Source organism: Urocitellus parryii, chromosome 3 (assembly GCF_045843805.1).
Source record: "Urocitellus parryii isolate mUroPar1 chromosome 3, mUroPar1.hap1, whole genome shotgun sequence".
Classification (NCBI taxonomy): domain Eukaryota; kingdom Metazoa; phylum Chordata; class Mammalia; order Rodentia; family Sciuridae; genus Urocitellus; species Urocitellus parryii.
The window spans coordinates 197603221-197626886 of NC_135533.1; the positions used below are offsets into that span (position 1 = coordinate 197603221).

General features: G+C 45.7%; 1 protein-coding gene across 1 annotated transcript; it reads left to right on the forward strand.

Moving 5' to 3' along the window:
• The first annotated feature begins 14312 nt into the window (after nt 1–14312).
• Nucleotides 14313–17954, forward strand: LOC144253675 (transmembrane protein 42-like). Its single transcript, XM_077796275.1, has 3 exons — nt 14313–14570; nt 16367–16513; nt 17335–17954. Exons 1-3 carry the CDS (start codon nt 14361–14363, stop codon nt 17443–17445), a joined length of 468 nt encoding a protein of 155 aa, XP_077652401.1. The 5' UTR covers nt 14313–14360; the 3' UTR covers nt 17446–17954.
• The last annotated feature ends 5712 nt before the right edge of the window (nt 17955–23666 follow it).

The window sequence follows — 23666 nt, forward strand, 5'->3', positions numbered from 1 at the left end:
TTCAATTGCTATTCCTCTCCCTGAATTCTGATGCTGATATAGAATTTGGTAAGTTTTAAATTCAGTTAATCCTCGATTATTCAAACTCTTCTACGCTGGCAAACTGTAGGTAGTTGGCTTGCAGGTTTTTTCTTCTAAAAACATATCACACATAAGCACACACAGGGTCACTCACTACCAGATCAGATGCCAAGGACTGCATGATTCCAGATATTTCCCCAGGTAAAAGGGCTCCATGTGTATAAATGCTGAATAGACTGACCTGCAACATCTTCTGTGGGCCTAGCTTTAATCTCACACTTTCTTCACCTTTAAGGATCTAGGCATCCAAGATAATTCACCTGAATGGTCCATCCGGCCAGCCAACTACTGACTTAACTGTGTGAACTTAACTCTGAATCGTATGCCACATAGAGGCTCTTCCCTACACATAAAAATCTAAAATACAGAACACTGTCAGGACAAGATATGGACTGTTTCTAATCAAGTGCATTTCCTATGTGAATTAGAACAAAAAACATGTGACTGAAATAAAGTAAAACTATAATCTAAATATTGTTTAAAACAATCCATTTTAATCATCTAAATTATTTACAATACAATAACATGGATCATTTTAAAGACATTGGATTTTAAAAAATCACCAAGTGATGCTTCAAATAACACATTAAAATATATTAATAAAATTTTTTCAGTGCTCAAAACTCCCCTCACCCCTGACATGGGACAGCAAGCTCTAGACAAAAGTGCCTAAAATACAAGTCTTCCCAGTTTGCCCATCACACCAGTTGTTAAGAAAAAGGGTTAATCAATTTGTTTTCAAAATTTCTCCCTATGAAATTTTCCTGGAGAGAATGGTGGATCCCAGGACTGTGGCTAAGTGTGGATGATGGACCAAAGCAGAGACCAGACCAGCTGGATACAAATCCCCAAACAGAGGATGCCCCAAGTCTTCCCACCGAGGCTCATCTGTCTGCCTGTGACTCACTGGTTGTATACAGAGAGCCACCTGGAGCCTCGAGGATGATTTATGTACAGAGTAAAATGCTTCCCACATTCCAAACATCAAAATGGTTCTGTCATTCCCAACAGAGAAAAAAAGAGCCAAATCAGAGTACATCCTTCCCCCTCGGATGAGCTTTTAGAGATGAGTCTTATCAGGAAAACAAGTTCAAAAGAACTCTAGGTCATTCAAACAATGAGACCATCCCTAAATTAATTTTAACAACCTAGATAATTCCTTTTTGAATTCACATATCTTGAGCCTGACCCTTCTACAGTTTCAACTGTAACTGTGCATGCCTCACCTCAAATAACATTGCTGGGGTGGATTTGCTGCAGGTTTCAGTAAGGAGGGCCTAGGAAGAACGGTCACTGCCTATGGTGACTTTTTAGTCCTCATGACTAGTTTCCTGGCTCCTTTCCACCAGGAGCTGCTCCCTTCCTTTTTACGTAAGCCAGTGCTTATGGTTGGGACTTTAGTCCCATCACCAGTTCCCTCTCTCCCTCGGACCTCCAAGAGAAGTTGTTTGTCAGCATGATAGCTTCTGTTCAACTTCTCAAAGATGCACCCAGTGGTGGTCCTTGAACTTCCTGGATTCACCTTCTACCTGTAAAGCTGTGGGGAGGGCACTGTCTACCCTTTCAGCACAAGTCACTCAGATACTGTTCTTCAAGGACACCTGCCTGCCAGATGGCCACTAGGACAGGGGTAGGATGGCTAACACAGCCAGTTGCCCTTGGTTGACTGTGTAGATACTACATAGATAAGCATCTTCATTTTTGCACAAACTTAATCCGGTAACTTAATTGCTTAAAAAAAAACAAACCATAAATAAATCTAAATGCTAAACCATTGTCAACTTTACCTATGACTCCTTGGAAGTTGACAACAAAGGAAAAAGAAAAGTCAGGCCAATTCAAGTCTCTTGACCACAGCTGTCAGAAATTAGCCAGGGGATGGGAGACACCACCAAGAACCTTGGCTCCTTCCTGCCTTGTGTTTTTGTGGGGAGTGTTGGAGTCTCTGCAGATGAACATTGTGAATCACAAAGATGAATGTCCTTCCTTCAAAGGTGGTGACTCAGAAATGTTACAAGGATGACAGCACTGGGTCAATTCATCTTTTTCAGGGTCTGTCCCCTTATCACACAGAGCTTTGCAGCATGTGGATCTGGGAGATCCAGGAAGAGTAAAGGGTAACTATCTGGGGCATAGGGTGACCACAGACCCTTGCTCCCAGGGCCCTGAGTAGAAAGCTTCCCATTCTAGAGGCAACTGAGATGGGTCATTCTACAAACTCAGGCTCACCTTCAGAGACTGGGGTAGGGGAGTGGGGATGCAAGATCAGCTCAATGTCTTTTCTAGATTCATCTAGAGTCTCCTGGAAGAATTTAATGACATTCTGTTAGGGTTTATTTGGTTAATCACTTTGAAAAATTCCACTTTGAACATGTGTAAGCTAGAAAGAAAGTGACATATATGCCTTCATTGAAGTAATTAAAGTCAAAAGGCTGGTCTATCAAGTGTTGTCAGGAATCCTGAAAGTTTTCCGGGCTTCTCTCTCTCTCAGTGCTACCCACAGGTAACAGATTCTGTCATTTGCTTTCAGAATGACCCAGAACTCACAATTCCCCTAGCACTGCCCAGGACATAAACTCAAATGGGGAGTTAAGAAAACCTCCATGAAGAAGGTGACACCAGAGGTCAGGTGCTGGATAGGCAGCTCATTATAGAGTCACACTGGTGCAGAAGGCCGAGCTGGCTGAATTAAGGTGAAAGTACAGAGTGTCCAGAAGGGCTCCTCCTATTCTGTGCTGGACACCAGGCAAAGGAGGCACCTGGCTGTGGTCCCCTGACAAGTGTCCAACAGACAGTCTGTAATGACTTGGATTTGAACTTGAGCAGAGAGGAAAGCTCCCAGAGAACTTGTTCTAGAATGTTCTTCAGGTTTCCTAGGAGATGGGGGCACAACAGAAACAGCACATCCACACACAAAGAAAGAAGCCAGGAGGAGGCATCTCCTGCTCCACCTCAGTCCCTCGGCCCCTCCTAGAGCCGAGATGTTGTCAAAGCCCTGTCTTCTGACTGAATAAGTCTCCAGCAGAATCCAGGCTGGGCCACACTTATAAAAGAAGGACAGAAAGCTCCTGTGTCTCTCTCTGAGAGGTTTCTCTCTACTTTGGGGAAGAAGGACTTCAAATTACAAGTGATGAGCTAGTAAGATGGGTTTCCAGTGAACACCAGAAGCTGCAGATTACAAAACCAAATGGTTATTCTCTTCCTGACTGGAAAACAAGTGTGGAGTTGGAGCTTGAATAAGACAAACTTTGGCCTCAAATGGAACCTCTGTAGTATACAATTTTTTTTTCATCCATTCACTCAAATGCTATTTTCTGAGATGATTGTGGTCCAGGAACTGTGCTGCGCACCAGAGATGCTGAAATGAGAGCTGAAAGGGACTGACATCAGGCTTCCTCATTCTAGTGGGAAGTGATAAATCAAGTCAAAGAGCAAAGATTTGGAATCATTTGCACTTGAACACCTAGTGACCTTTCAAAGTCAACTGTGCATATACTTCAACTCATGGATTTCTCCTGAAACTTTATCCACCTAATACCTTCCCCAACTCAACCGATGGCAACTCCATCCTTCCAGCTGCTTAGGTCAAAAGCCCTGGGACGATCTTTGACTCCTCTCAACTTCCATCTAATCCTCAGCAAACCTTTTTGTCAGATTGGCTTCAAAATGCATTTAGAATTTGCCCTCTCTTCACCTCTTTCTCCACCACCACCTGGAACAGAGCCACGAACTATCCGTCTCCTGGATGATTGTGCTAGCCCCGCAATTGATATGACCGCCTCTACTCTAGAGTTTATATGCATCATCATAGCAATGTGCTAGGATCTTTGTTTCTAAACAGGCCTCAGAGCCATGGTTTATCATCACGGTTTCCTTCCTTCTCTGAATTTTCGACCCTGGAAAGCCCATCTAATAGGCCTGGCCACATATGGTTTGGATCTTGCTAAAATGAAAATTTTCATTACTCTCACAAAGAATTCTGACCAAGGAGGACAAAGTTGAACTAGGGGCTGGAGGAATGTCATCACAATTATCAACCAGTAGGAAGGACTGTCTCTTTTTCAACAGAGGGAATATGGGGACTTGCTTAAGAAGGGGATGGAAGATTGAAAAAGCAAAAGGGAACGTTGGGAAAACACAGTGCTGATAACCACAGGAATCAGAGCCCCCACTTCTGTAAGACTTGGGGAGCAAAGGAAACAGGTTAGAATAAAATAAACTGAGAAGGCCATAGGAGGGGGTCCTGAGCAGGGGAACCCAGAGCTCTGAGGGGAGGGTGCGTCTCCACTTCCCTCCCTGAGCAGGTGGAAGGAGTGTTGTGCTGAGGCAGGTCTAGGATGAGGGAGAGCGATGCTGTTGCCAGGGTGGAGAAGCGCTGCTGAGGGAGACAGCTCACAGGCAGGAAGAAACAGGTCTCCTGCTTCTCCTCCTGCCCTCAGGGGTCTCCCTATCTGCAGCACCTGACACAGAAGCCTCAGCAGGGTATATAATGGTGAATTCAGAGCTAAGAGACAGTAACTTAATCATTAGATTGAAATTTTTTGTCTAAACAATGCCACATATTTCCTTTGCTCCCCCAGTCCTACAGAATTGAGGGCTCTGATTCCCGTGGTTATCAGTATTATTGCTTTATCAATTTTCCCTTTTGCTTTTTCAATCTTCCATCCCCTACTTAAACAATTCCACAGTTAACACTACAATGCACCCACAGATTCTAGTTCATCAAGTCAGGGTCAAGAAGGACAAGATGTGGCCTGGACATCTCCTATAGATCCTGCACTTCTGTTTGAAGAAACCATGCATTTATGTTTCTTTGCATGAGGGGTGGCTGTATCATCAAGCGGAAATGTTCACTGATGATGTTTGTTTTGAGGTTAAGTAAGAGAAGAAGGGCCTATCCCAAGGCATCAACTTCTCCCCACTGTCTGTGCCATGAGGGGGATTTTTCTAGAAACAAAAATAACAAATTATGTTTAAAAGCTTCATCACTTAAACAGAAATTCGTTAAATTTAACAAAAAGGTGCTTTATACCATAGAAGTCCCCACACCAGCACTACATAAAGAATGGTCTGCGGGCTCACATCAGTCTGCAAACTGTCCACAATGAGATAAGAATGGAAATTGAGAGTAAATGGTCAGATGCATTTTGGACAATTAACATTGTCATGAAGTCCAAGCACATGACCAAGCATGTGGGTCCGCTCAAGTGTCATGGAACACTTGGGTTGAGTTGCAGGTGGCATGAGCCACTAACTAATGACCACATTACAACAAGTGATGCTTTAAGGTTTGTTTGGCAATCTTCAGTTAAGGAAGCCTCCATGAAGAAGGTGACATCAGAGGTCAGGTGCTGGATAGGCAGCTCATTATAGAGTCACACTGGTGCAGAAGGCCGAGCTGGCTGAATTAAGGTGAAAGTACAGAGTGTCCAGAAGGGCTCCTCCTATTCTGTGCTGGACACCAGGCAAAGGAGGCACCTGGCTGTGGTCCCCTGACAAGTGTCCAACAGACAGTCTGTAATGACTTGGATTTGAACTTGAGCAGAGAGGAAAGCTCCCAGAGAACTTGTTCTAGAATGTTCTTCAGGTTTCCTAGGAGATGGGGGCACAACAGAAACAGCACATCCACACACAAAGAAAGAAGCCAGGAGGAGGCATCTCCTGCTCCACCTCAGTCCCTCGGCCCCTCCTAGAGCCGAGATGTTGTCAAAGCCCTGTCTTCTGACTGAATAAGTCTCCAGCAGAATCCAGGCTGGGCCACACTTATAAAAGAAGGACAGAAAGCTCCTGTGTCTCCTTCTGAGAGGTTTCTCTCTACTTTGGGGAAGAAGGACTTCAACTAACAAGTGATGAGCTAGTAAGATGGGTTGAACACTAGAAGCTGCAGTTTACAGCACCAAATGGTTATTCTCTTCCTGACTGGAAAACAAGTGTGGAGTTGGAGCTTGAATAAGACAAACTTTGGCCTCAATTGGAACCTCTGCAGTATACAATTTTTTTTTCATCTATTCACTCAAATGCTATTTTCTGAGATGATTGTGGTCCAGGCACTGTGCTGCGCACCAGAGATGCTGAAATGAGAGCTGAAAGGGACTGACATCAGGCTTCCTCATTCTAGTGGGAAGTGATAAATCAAGTCAAAGAGCAAAGATTTGGAATCATTTGCACTTGAACACCTAGTGACATTTCAAAGTCAACTGTGCATATACTTCAACTCATGGATTTCTCCGGAAACTTTATCCAACTAATACCTTCCCCAACTCAACCGATGGCAACTCCATTCTTCCAGCTGCTTAGGTCAAAAGCCCTGGGACAATCTTTGACTCCTCTCCCCTTCCATCTAATCCTCAGCAAACCTCTTTGTCAGATTGGCTTCAAAATGCATTTAGAATTTGCCCTCTCTTCACCTCTTTCTCCACCACCACCTGCAACAGAGCCACGAACTATCCGTCTCCTGGATGATTGTGCTAGCCCCGCAATTGATATGACCGCCTCTACTCTAGAGTTTATATGCATCATCATAGCAATGTGCTAGGGTCTTTGTTTGTAAACAGGCCTCAGGGCCATGGTTTATCATCACGGTTTCCTTCCTTCTCTGCATTTTGACCCTGGAAAGCCCATCTAATAGGCCTGGCCACATATGGTTTGGATCTTGCTAAAATGAAAATTTTCATTACTCTCACAAAGAATTCCGACCAATGGAGGACAAAGTTGAACTAGGTGCTGGAGGAATGTCATCACAATTATCAACCAGTAGGAAGGACTGTCTCTTTTTCAACAGAGGGAATATGGGGACTTGCTTAAGAAGGGGATGGAAGATTGAAAAAGCAAAAGGGAACGTTGGGAAAACACAGTGCTGATAACCACAGGAATCAGAGCCCCCACTTCTGTAAGACTTGGGGAGCAAAGGAAACAGGTTAGAATAAAATAAACTGAGAAGGCCATAGGAGGGGGTCCTGAGCAGGGGAACCCAGAGCTCTGAGGGGAGGGTGCGTCTCCACTTCCCTCCCTGAGCAGGTGGAAGGAGTGTTGTGCTGAGGCAGGTCTAGGATGAGGGAGAGCGATGCTGTTGCCAGGGTGGAGAAGCGCTGCTGAGGGAGACAGCTCACAGGCAGGAAGAAACAGGTCTCCTGCTTCTCCTCCTGCCCTCAGGGGTCTCCCTATCTGCAGCACCTGACACAGAAGCCTCAGCAGGGTATATAATGGTGAATTCAGAGCTAAGAGACAGTAACTTAATCATTAGATTGAAATTTTTTTGTCTAAACAATGCCACATATTTCCTTTGCTCCCCCAGTCCTACAGAATTGAGGGCTCTGATTCCCGTGGTTATCAGTATTATTGCTTTATCAATTTTCCCTTTTGCTTTTTCAATCTTCCATCCCCTACTTAAACAATTCCACAGTTAACACTACAATGCACCCACAGATTCTAGTTCATCAAGTCAGGGTCAAGAAGGACAAGATGTGGCCTGGACATCTCCTATAGATCCTGCACTTCTGTTTGAAGAAACCATGCATTTATGTTTCTTTGCATGAGGGGTGGCTGTATCATCAAGCGGAAATGTTCACTGATGATGTTTGTTTTGAGGTTAAGTAAGAGAAGAAGGGCCTATCCCAAGGCATCAACTTCTCCCCACTGTCTGTGCCATGAGGGGGATTTTTCTAGAAACAAAAATAACAAATTATGTTTAAAAGCTTCATCACTTAAACAGAAATTCGTTAAATTTAACAAAAAGGTGCTTTATACCATAGAAGTCCCCACACCAGCACTACATAAAGAATGGTCTGCGGGCTCACATCAGTCTGCAAACTGTCCACAATGAGATAAGAATGGAAATTGAGAGTAAATGGTCAGATGCATTTTGGACAATTAACATTGTCACGAAGTCCAAGCACATGACCAAGCATGTGGGTCCACTCAAGTGTCATGGAACACTTGGGTTGGGTTGCAGGTGGTACGAACCACTAACTAATGATCACATTACAACAAGTGATGCTTTAAGGTTTGTTTGGCAATCTTTAGCCAAAAATGCCTAAAAATCGGAACAACTGAAAGTGTATATTTATTTTTCTAATTTATTTCTTTTACCATGAAGTTATTTTTTATTCAAGCCTTTCAAAATTTAAAGCTTAACATTATCATCTAACTTGGAGGCATAAAAATTTGCTTTGTGTATTCTTCGGCCTGAATTACAGGCTGGTAAACAAACCCCATTGGAAATTTTTTGTCAAGAAATTACTGTAAATATATCAGCTTCCTTTCCCAACAGCATTTTAGACTGGTTTTTCAATCAGGAGTGTTTGTAAAAGATAGCTGAGAAGCTGATACATTATCCCTTGTTAATGGGACAGTTATCAACATGAGCTAGCTGAAAAAAGATTAAAAGAATCATACTCATTTATTATATTATAAACCTTAATACTGATAAAACAGTATTCATTCAAAAGTGGGTCTCAGTGTTTAGTACAGAAAATCACCACTTACCTATCTTTTTACTATTTGGTTAGTTATAGCTGCCGAACTATGAAAGTTGAATTTAACAACGAGTCTCCATACTAAATGCCCTAGGCACATTTTCAATGAATAATGGGTACTGTCTTCATAAAGCTTTTAGTTTTCCCTATGTTTGTTCTTATATTTTAAAATGCAATTTAATGTCTGTTGAATCCAATAAAATTTGATATTATATTTTAGTTTCCTTTGCTTTGCATTTTATTTTTTCTCATAATTTGGTGTTATGGTATTTTATAAAAATATTGACTCATGATGAATTGATAAAAATGCAAAATATGACCAACCAGTTATCACTGAGAGTTGAGAAGTGGCAATCATATATGTCTGTAAAGCCCCAGAGGCTTGGCTGGCTGTTGTCATCTGGCTGAGCCTTCCCTCTTCATCCCTGGGACAATTATGGTGGGTGGGGATTCCATCCTTGAGAGCACAGCCACTGACAGGGACCAGGGGCTAGACCACAGCTGATGGGCTGAGGGGCCTACTTACCTGGTTCCTGAGCCCTGCAACTTTACCTGCTTTGGCTGGTCGGTTCCAGTTTCTGCAGAACACCAGAACAGCTGAGAATACAGTACAGTTGCTTTTTCCGGGGCCTGAGGGTGGCAGGAGACACCACTGTTGGGGGTCAGGCACCCAGGAGAGGCAGGGGTTGGATATGGCTACAGCTATTCAAGGCCTTAGTGTCACAGGTAATAGAGGCCCCGAGGAGGACTGTGGGCTTATATATTTTGGGGTGTGGAAGAACAACACATCTCTTTTCTGTTCTTTCTCTTCTAAGAAGAGGTCCCTAAACCTTTGGCTGTAGTTCAGAAATATCCTCTTCCAATGGCTTCCCTGGAAACTCATGGAAACCTTGATGGATTCTGCCTTGCCTTTCATTTCCCAGGTTCCTCTCTTGCTTCCTTTTCCTGGATTTGTCTCATCTGCTATGTGTTGCTGAGCTGCTGGTCCCCAAGTTGCTGATCTAAGCTACAGGTCCAGATTTCCCTCACTGGTTTAAGTTCTTCGGGGCTTCAGAGCAAGATTAGCCTAGCATGGTGTATGCTAGATACCATTCAACAAACATTTTAGTCCTGGATTTAATCACTGTGCTGGGCTTTATGGGGCTTGGAAAATACAGGCTAAATGTTAAGGCGAGGCCTGGGGCTATAGTTCCGTGGTAGAGTGCCTCCCTAGCATGCATGAGGCACTGGGTTCAATCCTCAGCATCACATAAAAATAAAGGCATTCTATCCATCTACAACTACAAAAAAATTTAAATGTTGAGGAGGAAAAGGGTCATAATGCCTGTAACTTATTTGCAAATGTTTGGGGTGGGGGTGTAAAAGGAAGATGCATTAATTAGGTGGGCTAATTTCAAAAGGTGGGAAATACCCTAATAACACAGAGCATTTTGTAAACTATTTTTTAAGATGCTTTCCTTTGATCCTGGGAATGGCAGGAGGGTGTGCAAGTGGTTTCCTCTCAATCTGTGATGTTTCTTCTCTTCCATCCACACCCGTGGGTAAGTGTTCTTCTTGGCCAGACATGCCTCCCTGCACTTCACCTGGAGGACATCAACCAGGCCTCCCAACTTCCTGCCCCCAAAGCAGAGGGACTCATTCAAATGTCCCCATGACCAGTTCAACTGCCCATGTACAGGGAGGCCCTCTCTGGATCCCCAGAGGAGCATGGAACTGAGATATGACTGAGTGGGAAGAGTGGGAAGAACCCTGAATCGGGTGGGAAGACCTGCAACCTAGGGAGTCCTTGCCGGTCTGGCATTGCCCACCTACCCCCAGGCAACTGCAGCCTCGAGAACCCACTGACGCTCTAGAAAGGATCCGGAATGTGAGGGGCCGAGTCTCCTCCATTGGCATTTCCTCCCACCGTGCACCCATGACAAACTGTTTCCTGGCAGGTGGTGGTGTAGAGGGGTTGGGAGGTTCAGCTCCTGCCCTGGATCTCTTCTTCTTAGGAAAGCAAACCCCACATACCTGATCTTGTGCTTCCATCATTAGAGCCAATTCCTTCAAGTTTTCTGCTGTCTCCAAGTGCCCTCTACTGGCTACAGGAAATTCTACCACTCGGCCTGCGCAGTGGTTTCATTAATGAGGTTCTAGGCATAAAGTTAGTTAGAAGAGATCGAAATAAAAATACAAGACTCAATTACCTTATTTCTATTGCTAGGTCCGAGATGGCTCCCCTCTCTGGTTCGCTTCTCTAAACTGCCCAGCAGGACAGCAGGGATTACTCAGGGCTAGCAGGAGAGAGAGAGAGAGAGAGCATGCTGGGGACTAGCCTTTTATTAGGGAACAAGAGATTCAGGGTAGAATTCCATCCAATGAAGGTTGAGGGGGGACTGCACTCCAAGGTCAGGGTCAGTGATTGGGTCCCCTGGGTCAGTGGTCAGGCACACCCCCACACGGATGGGCTCTCTCATCAGGAAAGGGCCGGGAAAAACTTCGACTTTTGCCAAAGTGCCTCAGACCCTTAACGGGAGGCACCCGATCACGTGTGAGAATGGCTCCCCACAGTTTATGTGAAATGTTCAGAAAATGCAAAACAATGGGAAGCAGATCATTGGTTGCTTGGCTTGGAGTATGAAAGACTATATGCCATGAGGGAACTTTTTCAAGTGGCAGAAATGTAGTTTGTGGACATGGCTATGCAACTCTAAATGACTAAAGATTGAATTGTACACTTGAGTGAATGTTGCCAAGCATGGTCATACACACCCAGACACTTGGGAGGCTGAGGTAGGAGGACTGCAAATTCATGACCATCATGAGCCAACTTATCAAGACCCTATCTCAAAATAAAAATTGTGCTGGGGATGAAGCTCAATGTTAGAAAACCCCTAGGTTCATCCAAAGTACCAACAAACACATACATTTAAAAAAAATTTTTTAAAGAATTGGGGATATAACTCAGTTGAAGAGCACTTGCCTAGACTGTAAGAAGCCCTGGGTTCAATCACTAATACTGCCAAAAAGAAAAGAAATAAGTGAATTTTACAGTTTTTGAGTTATACCTCTTAATAAAGCTGTAGAAAGAAGTTTAAATTTAATGTATGTTTGAAGTCTCAAGGAATAGTAGTAAATCCCTAAGGGCCGGGTATGTAAAAGGAATTTAAAAGGTAGCAACTGCCTTGGAGGGAGAAGGTAGAGTACTGACATTGGTAGTGAAGAGGCTTGGGTCTTATCACCTGTGTTAGCTAGGGCTGCCATAACAAATGACAGACTGGGTGACTTAAAGCAACAGTTTATTTTCTCACAGTTCTGGGGCCAGAAGTCCAAAATCAAGGTGTGTTGGCCCGGAAGAGCACATGTCCCATGCCATTCTCTCAGTTCCTGGTGTTGCCAACAATCCTTTGTATTCCTTTGCTTGTAGAAGTGTCACTCCATTCACAGTATCACATATATCATGGGGTTCTCCCTACTGCTCCCCGCCTTTTATCAAACCCAAGACCTTATGCATGCTAGATAATCACCCTACCACCAAGCTGCACACGCCCCTGCACCGCTTTTCTTATGAGGACCCAGTCATATTGGATTAGATTATTGCGATTACATGTGCAATTACCCTATTTCCAAATAAAGTCACGCTTACAGCTACCAGCAGTTAAGACCTTAACCTATCTTTTTAGGGGACACAATTTAACCCGTAACATCACTCATAGCAAGGAAAGAAGACAAGGTAGTCCTCAGGACATGGAGTTAGGATTGAGAACCCAAGGAGTACAGGGATCTGGTCTTACGCATCCAGGTTACTATGATGCTTGGAACAGGAAGGGCCTGGCCCAGATTATGTGCTCATTTGTTTGAACAGAAGAAAAGACAGGCACAGAGGAATGGACACCATGAAAAGAAACGACACTGAGGCAAGGCTGGAGAAAAAAGGGTGGCAGAAGGCACTCATTGCCCAGGTCATCACAGCCCCCACCATCACCCCAGGGGCTTCATGCTTTAAAATTCCCTCTTTGCCCCCTTTTAGATTATGACATCTGGCTCTTCTAGGTGAGGAGGAGTCTAGGGTTTCCCAGAACTCAATGGATCATTTTTTTGCTTATAAGCCATCTTTAAGTTTTGTTTTAATTTTTTTAAGTAAATGTGGAATGGGAGATTCCCCTCGTTTACCCAGTTGAGGCAATTCTGGCTTGCATCGTTTTTTAGTAAGTTTGTCCACAGTGTATTCAAACATCTGTAGAAAGGTCACAGATGAGTTGGTCGCACTATCCAGTGCTGCAGCAGGAACAGAAAAAGGCATGTATTTTTCTGCCCTGACAAAGTCCTGTGAGGAGACAAGTATGCTGCAGGATGCCCATGTGCACTTAGAACAACAGTTACTTAAAGCTTTGCTCCTCAGTGTGGTCCTTTAACCAGTAGCACTGCTACTGTCTTGGAGGAGCTCGTTAGAGCCTCAGTCCAGCTCCAGATAGCTTCAATGCAATGCCCTGCACTAGGCCTTAGACATCTGAAAACAACTGAATGTGTAATTAACTATCCTCAAGGAGCTGGCAGGCTAGTACAGATAGACAACCAGAGGAACCACCACAGGACTGGTGAAAATTTCAGAGCAGGTGGCTTGAAGATGCTCAACTGCTAGTCCTAGAAAAGACATTGTTTGTTCTAAGAGAACCCCTTGTACATTATGTAGTCTTGATCAGGCAGACACCACTTGATTTCTTGAAGATTCAAAGAAAGGAATTTTAAGGGGAACACTTTTTGAGCGGGGGTTTACTTTATTTTTTCTGAGCTTCAATTTTCTCATCTGCAAAATGGGACAGTCTGTACCTCATAAGAGTTACAGGGATCATCCATGATTTTATTTGAGCCACAAACCACTCTATGGGCGAAGCAAGGTGGCACACAAAGACTTCCATGAAAACTCCCAGAACAGGGAACAGAATGCTGTTGAACATTATGTGTGCTGTGAAATCATTTGTGTTTTAGAAAAGTCCCAGGCTGGCGAGGTAGTTCACCTCACCTGCTGAGCATGCGAGGAGGAGGCGAGGGATTGATTCAATTCTCAGCATGGAAGCTGGGGGATGGGGTGGGCTGGGGATCCCATATATAAAATACTTTTAACATTTGTACTCTATATAACTAAATATGCATAGAGAAAAAGTACTAATTTTCCTGGAGAGTGGAAATAGCATACATTCCAACAGTTCTATGATTTCAAGAAAATGCAGTTTTTAAATGACATTATAAAGACACATAATTGCATAGAAGATCAGAGGTGACGTTGATCTGAGCAGAGTGACTACGGACGACTTCTCACTGCCTACCCTCAGGTTAACTTCCCACGTAGGGCGGCGCACCACCCTCTCTCCACCCCAGCCTCCTTTCTCAGTCCGGAGGTGTCCAGCGCCCTCTGTCGAAGCAGCTCTTCACTGTACGTGTCTGGACCTAGAAAGAACAGGTGAGCGGGCAGGAGGCGTGGGAATGCAGGTGACTCGCGGTTCCGACGAGTCAGGACTGGGCATGAATACGCTGCGGGGGTCGGTGCAGGGCAGCGCTGTGTGGCCGGGGTTGAGGCCGCAGGTTGCAAGCGGCTGTCGTTCCGCACCCACAGCCGCCACGCGGGCCCCGGACCTGGCGTCTACACTGCGGACCTGGCACCACCCTGCGTAAGACGGGAGCTGCGGACGACGGGCTCACGTAAGCACGTCACGTGGCCGCCTCCGGAGCGTGGACCGTCACGTGGGCACGTCCTCAGCGCTCGGGCTCCGGCGGGCGGGCGCGCGGCTGACAGCCGGCGGCGGGCAGCGGGTGGCAGGCATCATGGCGGCGCGGTCGCTGCCGCAGCCACAGCCGCAGCCCCCTAGGGGCGCCGTGTCGGCCACCGCCTACCCCGACACGCCAGCCGAGGTGCCCCCGCACCTGCAGGCCGGCGCGATGCGGCGCCGCTTCTGGGGCGCGTTCAACTGCCTGTGCGCCGGCGCGTTCGGGGCCCTGGCCGCCGCCGCCGCTAAGCTGGCCTTCGGCAGCGAGGTGCAGCCCGGGGCGGGCGGCGGGGGGCGGCGGGCGGGCTCCGGGGCGGGCGGGGGGCCTGCAGCCGGCGCCGCAGTGAGCCGGGCAGGCGGGAGCGGCCTCCTCCCGAGTCGCGCCGACCGGGGTCCCGCGCGGGCGGTAAGAGACGGCGGACGAGGCCTCCTCCTGACAGGTCTAAAACCTTCCCTGCGGTTGGGCTAGTTCCGCTCTGGGGGAGACCGCCACCTCCCACCTCTCATTTTAAGTCCCCTGTGCCTCAGACTTTCTCTGCACGCGATTCCAAGGTGAGAAACCCGCTGCCCATCGCTCTTCTGTCATTATCGGGTGTTCTGGCCGGTCTACCCTATTGCCAGGAAAATTGGGCGTGTGGGGTACCCTAGGCATACGGGGATACTGGAAAGAACCGTCTGGAAATTCCCCTGAACTGAGAACCCTCCCCCCCCCCAGCAGCCTCCCTCCAGGGCTCAGGTGCATCCCCTTCGCCTCCCATCCCCAGTCTCTGCTTGATAGAGGAGTCTCATTGCATCCCCAACCCAGAGTTGGGCTCAAACCCGACCGTCTGTTTAGGGCTAAGTCAGTGGGAGCTGCCACGCTTGCAGTTGGTGTACTGTGGAGTGTGATTCTTGGGGTAAGTGGTCCAAAGTAAAACAAATGACTCTGTGGACTGGGAAGTTTTTTAGTCTTTATCAGTTGCCACCCAGCCTTCATAACCGTGTATGTCAGCAGGCTGCCACTGGACCATAAGATGCCTTGTGTAAATTCTAAGGAAGCACTCTCAGTTAGTAGAGTGCTTGCCTTGTATGCACAAAGCCCTGAGTTCAATCCCCAACACCACCACCACCAAAAAAAAAAAAGGCACTCTTTTCTCAAATATTTAGCTTCTGGTAAACCTAAGAGAAATAAGTAGGAGGTCTAGATAGGCCCAATCCATGGAAGAGGCATGCATGTCTGCAGGCAGTTTCCTTATTCTCAGCCAAGCAAGAAGGTCTATATAGGTTTTGTATAGGAGGCTTCTAAAGATTCCCTTTTCTCTCAAGGTTTTTTCTTTAAAAAAAAAAAAAGAAGAAGAAGAAAGAAAAAATTCTTTAGGTCCTTGAAGTGATGCTTGGAATGACTCACATCACTTCCGATGGTGTATCCCCAGTCAGGACTGTGTCCTGGTTAAAAGCGTGGAACTACAGTGTCTAGGGTTGAATCCTATGGGCTCTCATACTGAGGCACTTTAGGCAAGTTATACAGTGCCCCTGGTTCTTTATCTGTAAAATGAAGTTAAGGAATAAGCAAGAATGCACCGAAAACACCTGCACAGGTAAAGTCTTAGCACAAAAGAGGCCCAGGAATGCCCTGAGGAGCTGGCCTGAATGAACTTGTAACTTGGGGATTGGGGTGCCTCGTGGAGGGAGGTATGGCCAATTTGTGCCTTACCTGATCCTGGGAAGTAAGGACTCCCCCACACACACACTTATAAGCACATACCAAGTAATAACTACCAGGCCCTGTGGTCTGCAAGCGTTGGTTCCTGTGGGACCAGTAAGAGAGGTCTGTGTTCACAGGAAAATACTAATTCTGGGTTAGTGTTTCACAGCCAGCAAGAGTCTTCTCTGACTGTTCCGTCTGGAAGATGGGTCTGCTGCCCACTGAGGGTTAAGTGAAAATCTGCCCTAGATTGTTTTGAGTCTCCATGGGCTGTGGTGCCATCTTAGTAGGGGTCTGGCTGCCACAGTTATGTCCCTGGGTGAGCTGTAAGGGGAGCTGCAGGTGGATGGGCATGGCTGCAGCGACACTTTCTCCCACAGGTGAACATGAGCTTATGCATCTTAGGCATTATTGTGATGGCAAGCACCAATTCCCTGATGTGGACCTTCTTCAGTCGGGGCCTCAGTTTCTCCATGTCTTCAGCCATTGCATCTGTCACAGTGACTTTTTCAAACATCCTCAGCTCAGTGAGTAGCCTGAGGGTCTCAAAAAATACTTTTTAAGGTGGAGTTGGTCTGTGACATGCACTTCCCAGGCTGGTGCGCTAAATCGGGGAACAAAACATATTCCTTGCATCCAAGTATACCACAGTAAAAACAAAACTCCAGCACAGCCCTGAGCAGATGCAAGAAGTGATGAGCTACCTTGTTAACTGGATCTGGGTGAGGAAGGTGGTCCCTCAAAAAACGACCACATTTTTGAGCACTGGTCTGCAGAACATCAGATCCCAGCTTCCGGCCCAATCCAGCCAGGGTTCCTCATCATATTCCTGGGCCAGTAGTGGATCCAGTTCCAGGGGGAGGTGCTAATGGGTCTTGGGGGTAAATTTGGTTTTCCTGCACAGAGGTCAGGATCTGCTTTCTTCTTTTGTTGCTTTACATGGGCAAACAGGTGCCAAAACTCGGCCCAGGGGAGGGGATGGAGCGGGCGGGGAGAGGCACTTGGCACCTGGCAGTTAGGCAAGGCTTGTGCTGCTCCCTTTTCTGCTCACACAAAAAGGGGCGCGGGAAGCTGGCTCCACTACTGTCCACCTGTGATTGACATGGTGGGAGGTGGCCATCTCAGCAGCCTCAACAGCAACCTGGCAAGAGTTCCAGAGTTCAGGGCCCTCTGGGGTGCCCCAGCTCCAGGACAGTGTCTGACACACAGTGGTGCAAGTGGCATCACTGCTCCCTCCTTGACACCTCCCCCTGGCTCCTTTCTTGCCATTTCTAGGATGTCTGATTTCAAGTGAAGTCGAGAGAGCAACAAGGGATCCTCAATTTATTTCCTTTTAATGTTCTAATAGGTGGTTGTTGAGGCGACTGAAGATTGTGGTCTGGAGCAAAGTAAACTCACAGGTATTAAGACCATGCATCAGAAAGCTGGTGAAGGAACAAGTAGTCATGAGACATCATGATTGTAGAGGTCATCCTCATTCATAACTCAAGCATTAGGGGAAAAAAAAGAAAAAGAGAAAAAAAAAAAAAGAGGCTGCACCAAAAAGCATGCACAATGATGTCCTGGGATGATCCCCCGACCCTCCCTACCCACCTGTGCCCCTGCAGCAGCTCAGCCCCCCAGAGACCTCCTGGGAGAAAACGGATTAGGATCTCAGGGGCCATGAGGAGTCAAAGGCCAGGAAGATTCCAAAGGCTGTGAACTAGAAACTTCTAGCTCCTTATGGGACGTTTTCTCTCGGGTTTGACAAAAAAAAGAAAAGAAAAAGGCAAACAAAACATAACTGATTGGTGCCCCAAACCCTACAGATCCACACACAGCTGACTATGTCATAAAAGAAAACCAGGAACCAGATGAAACAAACAACAAATGATAACCAAAAAAACAAAAAAAAAATGGGAGGCACATACATTGAAGGAAGTGAGGACAAAGCCAAAGCACAAAAATGGTGAGCGGGGCCAGAGGAGCAAGGCAAGACTGCAATGCCCCAACTGTGGTCTGGTGGGGCTCTGTGTGTCAAAGGAGGCTCCCGTGGCGCCTGGTACGGCAAGCAGCCTCACAGCCACTGGGAGCTCCAGGCAAATGGGAGGGAGAGGGGGAAAAAAACATTTAAAATAGGCTTTATGAATCTTTGTTCCCCAAGCAATAAATGAAATGGTTCAGGAACTCAGATAACCGAGAAATTGCTGCAAGCCAAACAAAAATGGACGAAGCTATGAAGAGAAGGCAACCGAACAATCACGATTCTCTTGCTGCGATAAGGTCTAGAAACAGAAGCAACAGAAGGCCTGGAAAAGCCATCCCAAATATCAGGGATGATGGGTTATTCAGGAAGGAGAGGGGGGAAAAGCAGTCAACAGGTAGAATTAAGACAAAACAGGTGAAAGAGAGAGAACATTAAAAAAAAAAAAATCAAATAAGGCAAGGCTGAATTTAACATTAGAAATATACCCCCATCAAAACACATGGCCAGAAGATCAAATGAAAAGGTCACAAATGCACACTTTCTCCTCCACCCCATTAAGTATTAGATCTTTGATCACAACAGGTAGGGTAAGAAGGATGTTTTAGAGATACAGTTGCATCAACAGAAGCAAAACCCATCTTAAACAAATGGGTTTTGGGGATAAGAAAAGGCTGCTAAAAATTCAGAAGTCACCACTCCCCAGAGCAATGGATAGCTTTAGAAGACCAAGGAAGATCAACGAGGGTCAAAAGTGCCAAAGCGGGAGATTCGGCCCCTCCAAAATACCACTGGGATGCCTGGATGCGGGAGCTCTCCCGTGTCACCATGGATGGCCTGGCCGCTGCTGCACCTCCCTTCCTTGGGATGACACAACACAGAGACAGTGAGTCACCTGGGGATGGGCTTGCCAGAGCTCCTCGTGCTTGCCACAGAGAAGCAAAGGGATGCTTGCGACAGCCCTGGGTGCAGGAAGAGAGGAGATTCCCAAAGCAAGAGACACGTAAAACCTTCTTCTTGGCAGGCAGCAGGGGCTCAGGGTGAGGGTTCACTCCGGAAGTCACCAAGACTATTTCACACACCAAAGCCCCTGCCCCTCTAAACAAGTTCTTTTCAGAGAATGGTAATGTGGGTTCATCTCATGCTGCTCACTTTGGGGACATGAAGGACAGGACTTCTTAGAATTAATGCTTTCTCTACTTAAATTCTTCCTCTCTCTCAACCTGACCAGAAAGTTCCTGGGTGCTACAGTGGATGGGGGAGGTATTACACTTGATCTCAGTCAAAAGGCTGAGATGCGATTAATGTGCAGGGATTAAAATGTATTAATTTACATTTACCAATAAAGAGCCCCAGACTTTTCTTATATTCAATTGCTATTCCTCTCCCTGAATTCTGATGCTGATATAGAATTTGGTAAGTTTTAAATTCAGTTAATCCTCGATTATTCAAACTCTTCTACGCTGGCAAACTGTAGGTAGTTGGCTTGCAGGTTTTTTCTTCTAAAAACATATCACACATAAGCACACACAGGGTCACTCACTACCAGATCAGATGCCAAGGACTGCATGATTCCAGATATTTCCCCAGGTAAAAGGGCTCCATGTGTATAAATGCTGAATAGACTGACCTGCAACATCTTCTGTGGGCCTAGCTTTAATCTCACACTTTCTTCACCTTTAAGGATCTAGGCATCCAAGATAATTCACCTGAATGGTCCATCCGGCCAGCCAACTACTGACTTAACTGTGTGAACTTAACTCTGAATCGTATGCCACATAGAGGCTCTTCCCTACACATAAAAATCTAAAATACAGAACACTGTCAGGACAAGATATGGACTGTTTCTAATCAAGTGCATTTCCTATGTGAATTAGAACAAAAAACATGTGACTGAAATAAAGTAAAACTATAATCTAAATATTGTTTAAAACAATCCATTTTAATCATCTAAATTATTTACAATACAATAACATGGATCATTTTAAAGACATTGGATTTTAAAAAATCACCAAGTGATGCTTCAAATAACACATTAAAATATATTAATAAAATTTTTTCAGTGCTCAAAACTCCCCTCACCCCTGACATGGGACAGCAAGCTCTAGACAAAAGTGCCTAAAATACAAGTCTTCCCAGTTTGCCCATCACACCAGTTGTTAAGAAAAAGGGTTAATCAATTTGTTTTCAAAATTTCTCCCTATGAAATTTTCCTGGAGAGAATGGTGGATCCCAGGACTGTGGCTAAGTGTGGATGATGGACCAAAGCAGAGACCAGACCAGCTGGATACAAATCCCCAAACAGAGGATGCCCCAAGTCTTCCCACCGAGGCTCATCTGTCTGCCTGTGACTCACTGGTTGTATACAGAGAGCCACCTGGAGCCTCGAGGATGATTTATGTACAGAGTAAAATGCTTCCCACATTCCAAACATCAAAATGGTTCTGTCATTCCCAACAGAGAAAAAAAGAGCCAAATCAGAGTACATCCTTCCCCCTCGGATGAGCTTTTAGAGATGAGTCTTATCAGGAAAACAAGTTCAAAAGAACTCTAGGTCATTCAAACAATGAGACCATCCCTAAATTAATTTTAACAACCTAGATAATTCCTTTTTGAATTCACATATCTTGAGCCTGACCCTTCTACAGTTTCAACTGTAACTGTGCATGCCTCACCTCAAATAACATTGCTGGGGTGGATTTGCTGCAGGTTTCAGTAAGGAGGGCCTAGGAAGAACGGTCACTGCCTATGGTGACTTTTTAGTCCTCATGACTAGTTTCCTGGCTCCTTTCCACCAGGAGCTGCTCCCTTCCTTTTTACGTAAGCCAGTGCTTATGGTTGGGACTTTAGTCCCATCACCAGTTCCCTCTCTCCCTCGGACCTCCAAGAGAAGTTGTTTGTCAGCATGATAGCTTCTGTTCAACTTCTCAAAGATGCACCCAGTGGTGGTCCTTGAACTTCCTGGATTCACCTTCTACCTGTAAAGCTGTGGGGAGGGCACTGTCTACCCTTTCAGCACAAGTCACTCAGATACTGTTCTTCAAGGACACCTGCCTGCCAGATGGCCACTAGGACAGGGGTAGGATGGCTAACACAGCCAGTTGCCCTTGGTTGACTGTGTAGATACTACATAGATAAGCATCTTCATTTTTGCACAAACTTAATCCGGTAACTTAATTGCTTAAAAAAAAACAAACCATAAATAAATCTAAATGCTAAACCATTGTCAACTTTACCCATGACTCCTTGGAAGTTGACAACAAAGGAAAAAGAAAAGTCAGGCCAATTCAAGTCTCTTGACCACAGCTGTCAGAAATTAGCCAGGGGATGGGAGACACCACCAAGAACCTTGGCTCCTTCCTGCCTTGTGTTTTTGTGGGGAGTGTTGGAGTCTCTGCAGATGAACATTGTGAATCACAAAGATGAATGTCCTTCCTTCAAAGGTGGTGACTCAGAAATGTTACAAGGATGACAGCACTGGGTCAATTCATCTTTTTCAGGGTCTGTCCCCTTATCACACAGAGCTTTGCAGCATGTGGATCTGGGAGATCCAGGAAGAGTAAAGGGTAACTATCTGGGGCATAGGGTGACCACAGACCCTTGCTCCCAGGGCCCTGAGTAGAAAGCTTCCCATTCTAGAGGCAACTGAGATGGGTCATTCTACAAACTCAGGCTCACCTTCAGAGACTGGGGTAGGGGAGTGGGGATGCAAGATCAGCTCAATGTCTTTTCTAGATTCATCTAGAGTCTCCTGGAAGAATTTAATGACATTCTGTTAGGGTTTATTTGGTTAATCACTTTGAAAAATTCCACTTTGAACATGTGTAAGCTAGAAAGAAAGTGACATATATGCCTTCATTGAAGTAATTAAAGTCAAAAGGCTGGTCTATCAAGTGTTGTCAGGAATCCTGAAAGTTTTCCGGGCTTCTCTCTCTCTCAGTGCTACCCACAGGTAACAGATTCTGTCATTTGCTTTCAGAATGACCCAGAACTCACAATTCCCCTAGCACTGCCCAGGACATAAACTCAAATGGGGAGTTAAGAAAACCTCCATGAAGAAGGTGACACCAGAGGTCAGGTGCTGGATAGGCAGCTCATTATAGAGTCACACTGGTGCAGAAGGCCGAGCTGGCTGAATTAAGGTGAAAGTACAGAGTGTCCAGAAGGGCTCCTCCTATTCTGTGCTGGACACCAGGCAAAGGAGGCACCTGGCTGTGGTCCCCTGACAAGTGTCCAACAGACAGTCTGTAATGACTTGGATTTGAACTTGAGCAGAGAGGAAAGCTCCCAGAGAACTTGTTCTAGAATGTTCTTCAGGTTTCCTAGGAGATGGGGGCACAACAGAAACAGCACATCCACACACAAAGAAAGAAGCCAGGAGGAGGCATCTCCTGCTCCACCTCAGTCCCTCGGCCCCTCCTAGAGCCGAGATGTTGTCAAAGCCCTGTCTTCTGACTGAATAAGTCTCCAGCAGAATCCAGGCTGGGCCACACTTATAAAAGAAGGACAGAAAGCTCCTGTGTCTCCTTCTGAGAGGTTTCTCTCTACTTTGGGGAAGAAGGACTTCAAATTACAAGTGATGAGCTAGTAAGATGGGTTTCCAGTGAACACCAGAAGCTGCAGATTACAAAACCAAATGGTTATTCTCTTCCTGACTGGAAAACAAGTGTGGAGTTGGAGCTTGAATAAGACAAACTTTGGCCTCAAATGGAACCTCTGTAGTATACAATTTTTTTTTCATCCATTCACTCAAATGCTATTTTCTGAGATGATTGTGGTCCAGGCACTGTGCTGCGCACCAGAGATGCTGAAATGAGAGCTGAAAGGGACTGACATCAGGCTTCCTCATTCTAGTGGGAAGTGATAAATCAAGTCAAAGAGCAAAGATTTGGAATCATTTGCACTTGAACACCTAGTGACCTTTCAAAGTCAACTGTGCATATACTTCAACTCATGGATTTCTCCGGAAACTTTATCCACCTAATACCTTCCCCAACTCAACCGATGGCAACTCCATCCTTCCAGCTGCTTAGGTCAAAAGCCCTGGGACGATCTTTGACTCCTCTCAACTTCCATCTAATCCTCAGCAAACCTTTTTGTCAGATTGGCTTCAAAATGCATTTAGAATTTGCCCTCTCTTCACCTCTTTCTCCACCACCACCTGGAACAGAGCCACGAACTATCCGTCTCCTGGATGATTGTGCTAGCCCCGCAATTGATATGACCGCCTCTACTCTAGAGTTTATATGCATCATCATAGCAATGTGCTAGGATCTTTGTTTCTAAACAGGCCTCAGAGCCATGGTTTATCATCACGGTTTCCTTCCTTCTCTGAATTTTCGACCCTGGAAAGCCCATCTAATAGGCCTGGCCACATATGGTTTGGATCTTGCTAAAATGAAAATTTTCATTACTCTCACAAAGAATTCTGACCAAGGAGGACAAAGTTGAACTAGGTGCTGGAGGAATGTCATCACAATTATCAACCAGTAGGAAGGACTGTCTCTTTTTCAACAGAGGGAATATGGGGACTTGCTTAAGAAGGGGATGGAAGATTGAAAAAGCAAAAGGGAACGTTGGGAAAACACAGTGCTGATAACCACAGGAATCAGAGCCCCCACTTCTGTAAGACTTGGGGAGCAAAGGAAACAGGTTAGAATAAAATAAACTGAGAAGGCCATAGGAGGGGGTCCTGAGCAGGGGAACCCAGAGCTCTG

Coding starts and splice junctions, on each gene's coding strand:
- LOC144253675 (XM_077796275.1), top strand. CDS start 14,361: ATGGCGGCGCGGTCGCTGCCGCAGCCACAGCCGCAGCCCCCTAGGGGC. Junction 14,571..16,366: donor AGCTGGCCTTCGGCAGCGAG/GTGCAGCCCGGG, acceptor TTTCTCCCACAG/GTGAACATGAGCTTATGCAT. Junction 16,514..17,334: donor TTTCAAACATCCTCAGCTCA/GTGAGTAGCCTG, acceptor ATGTTCTAATAG/GTGGTTGTTGAGGCGACTGA.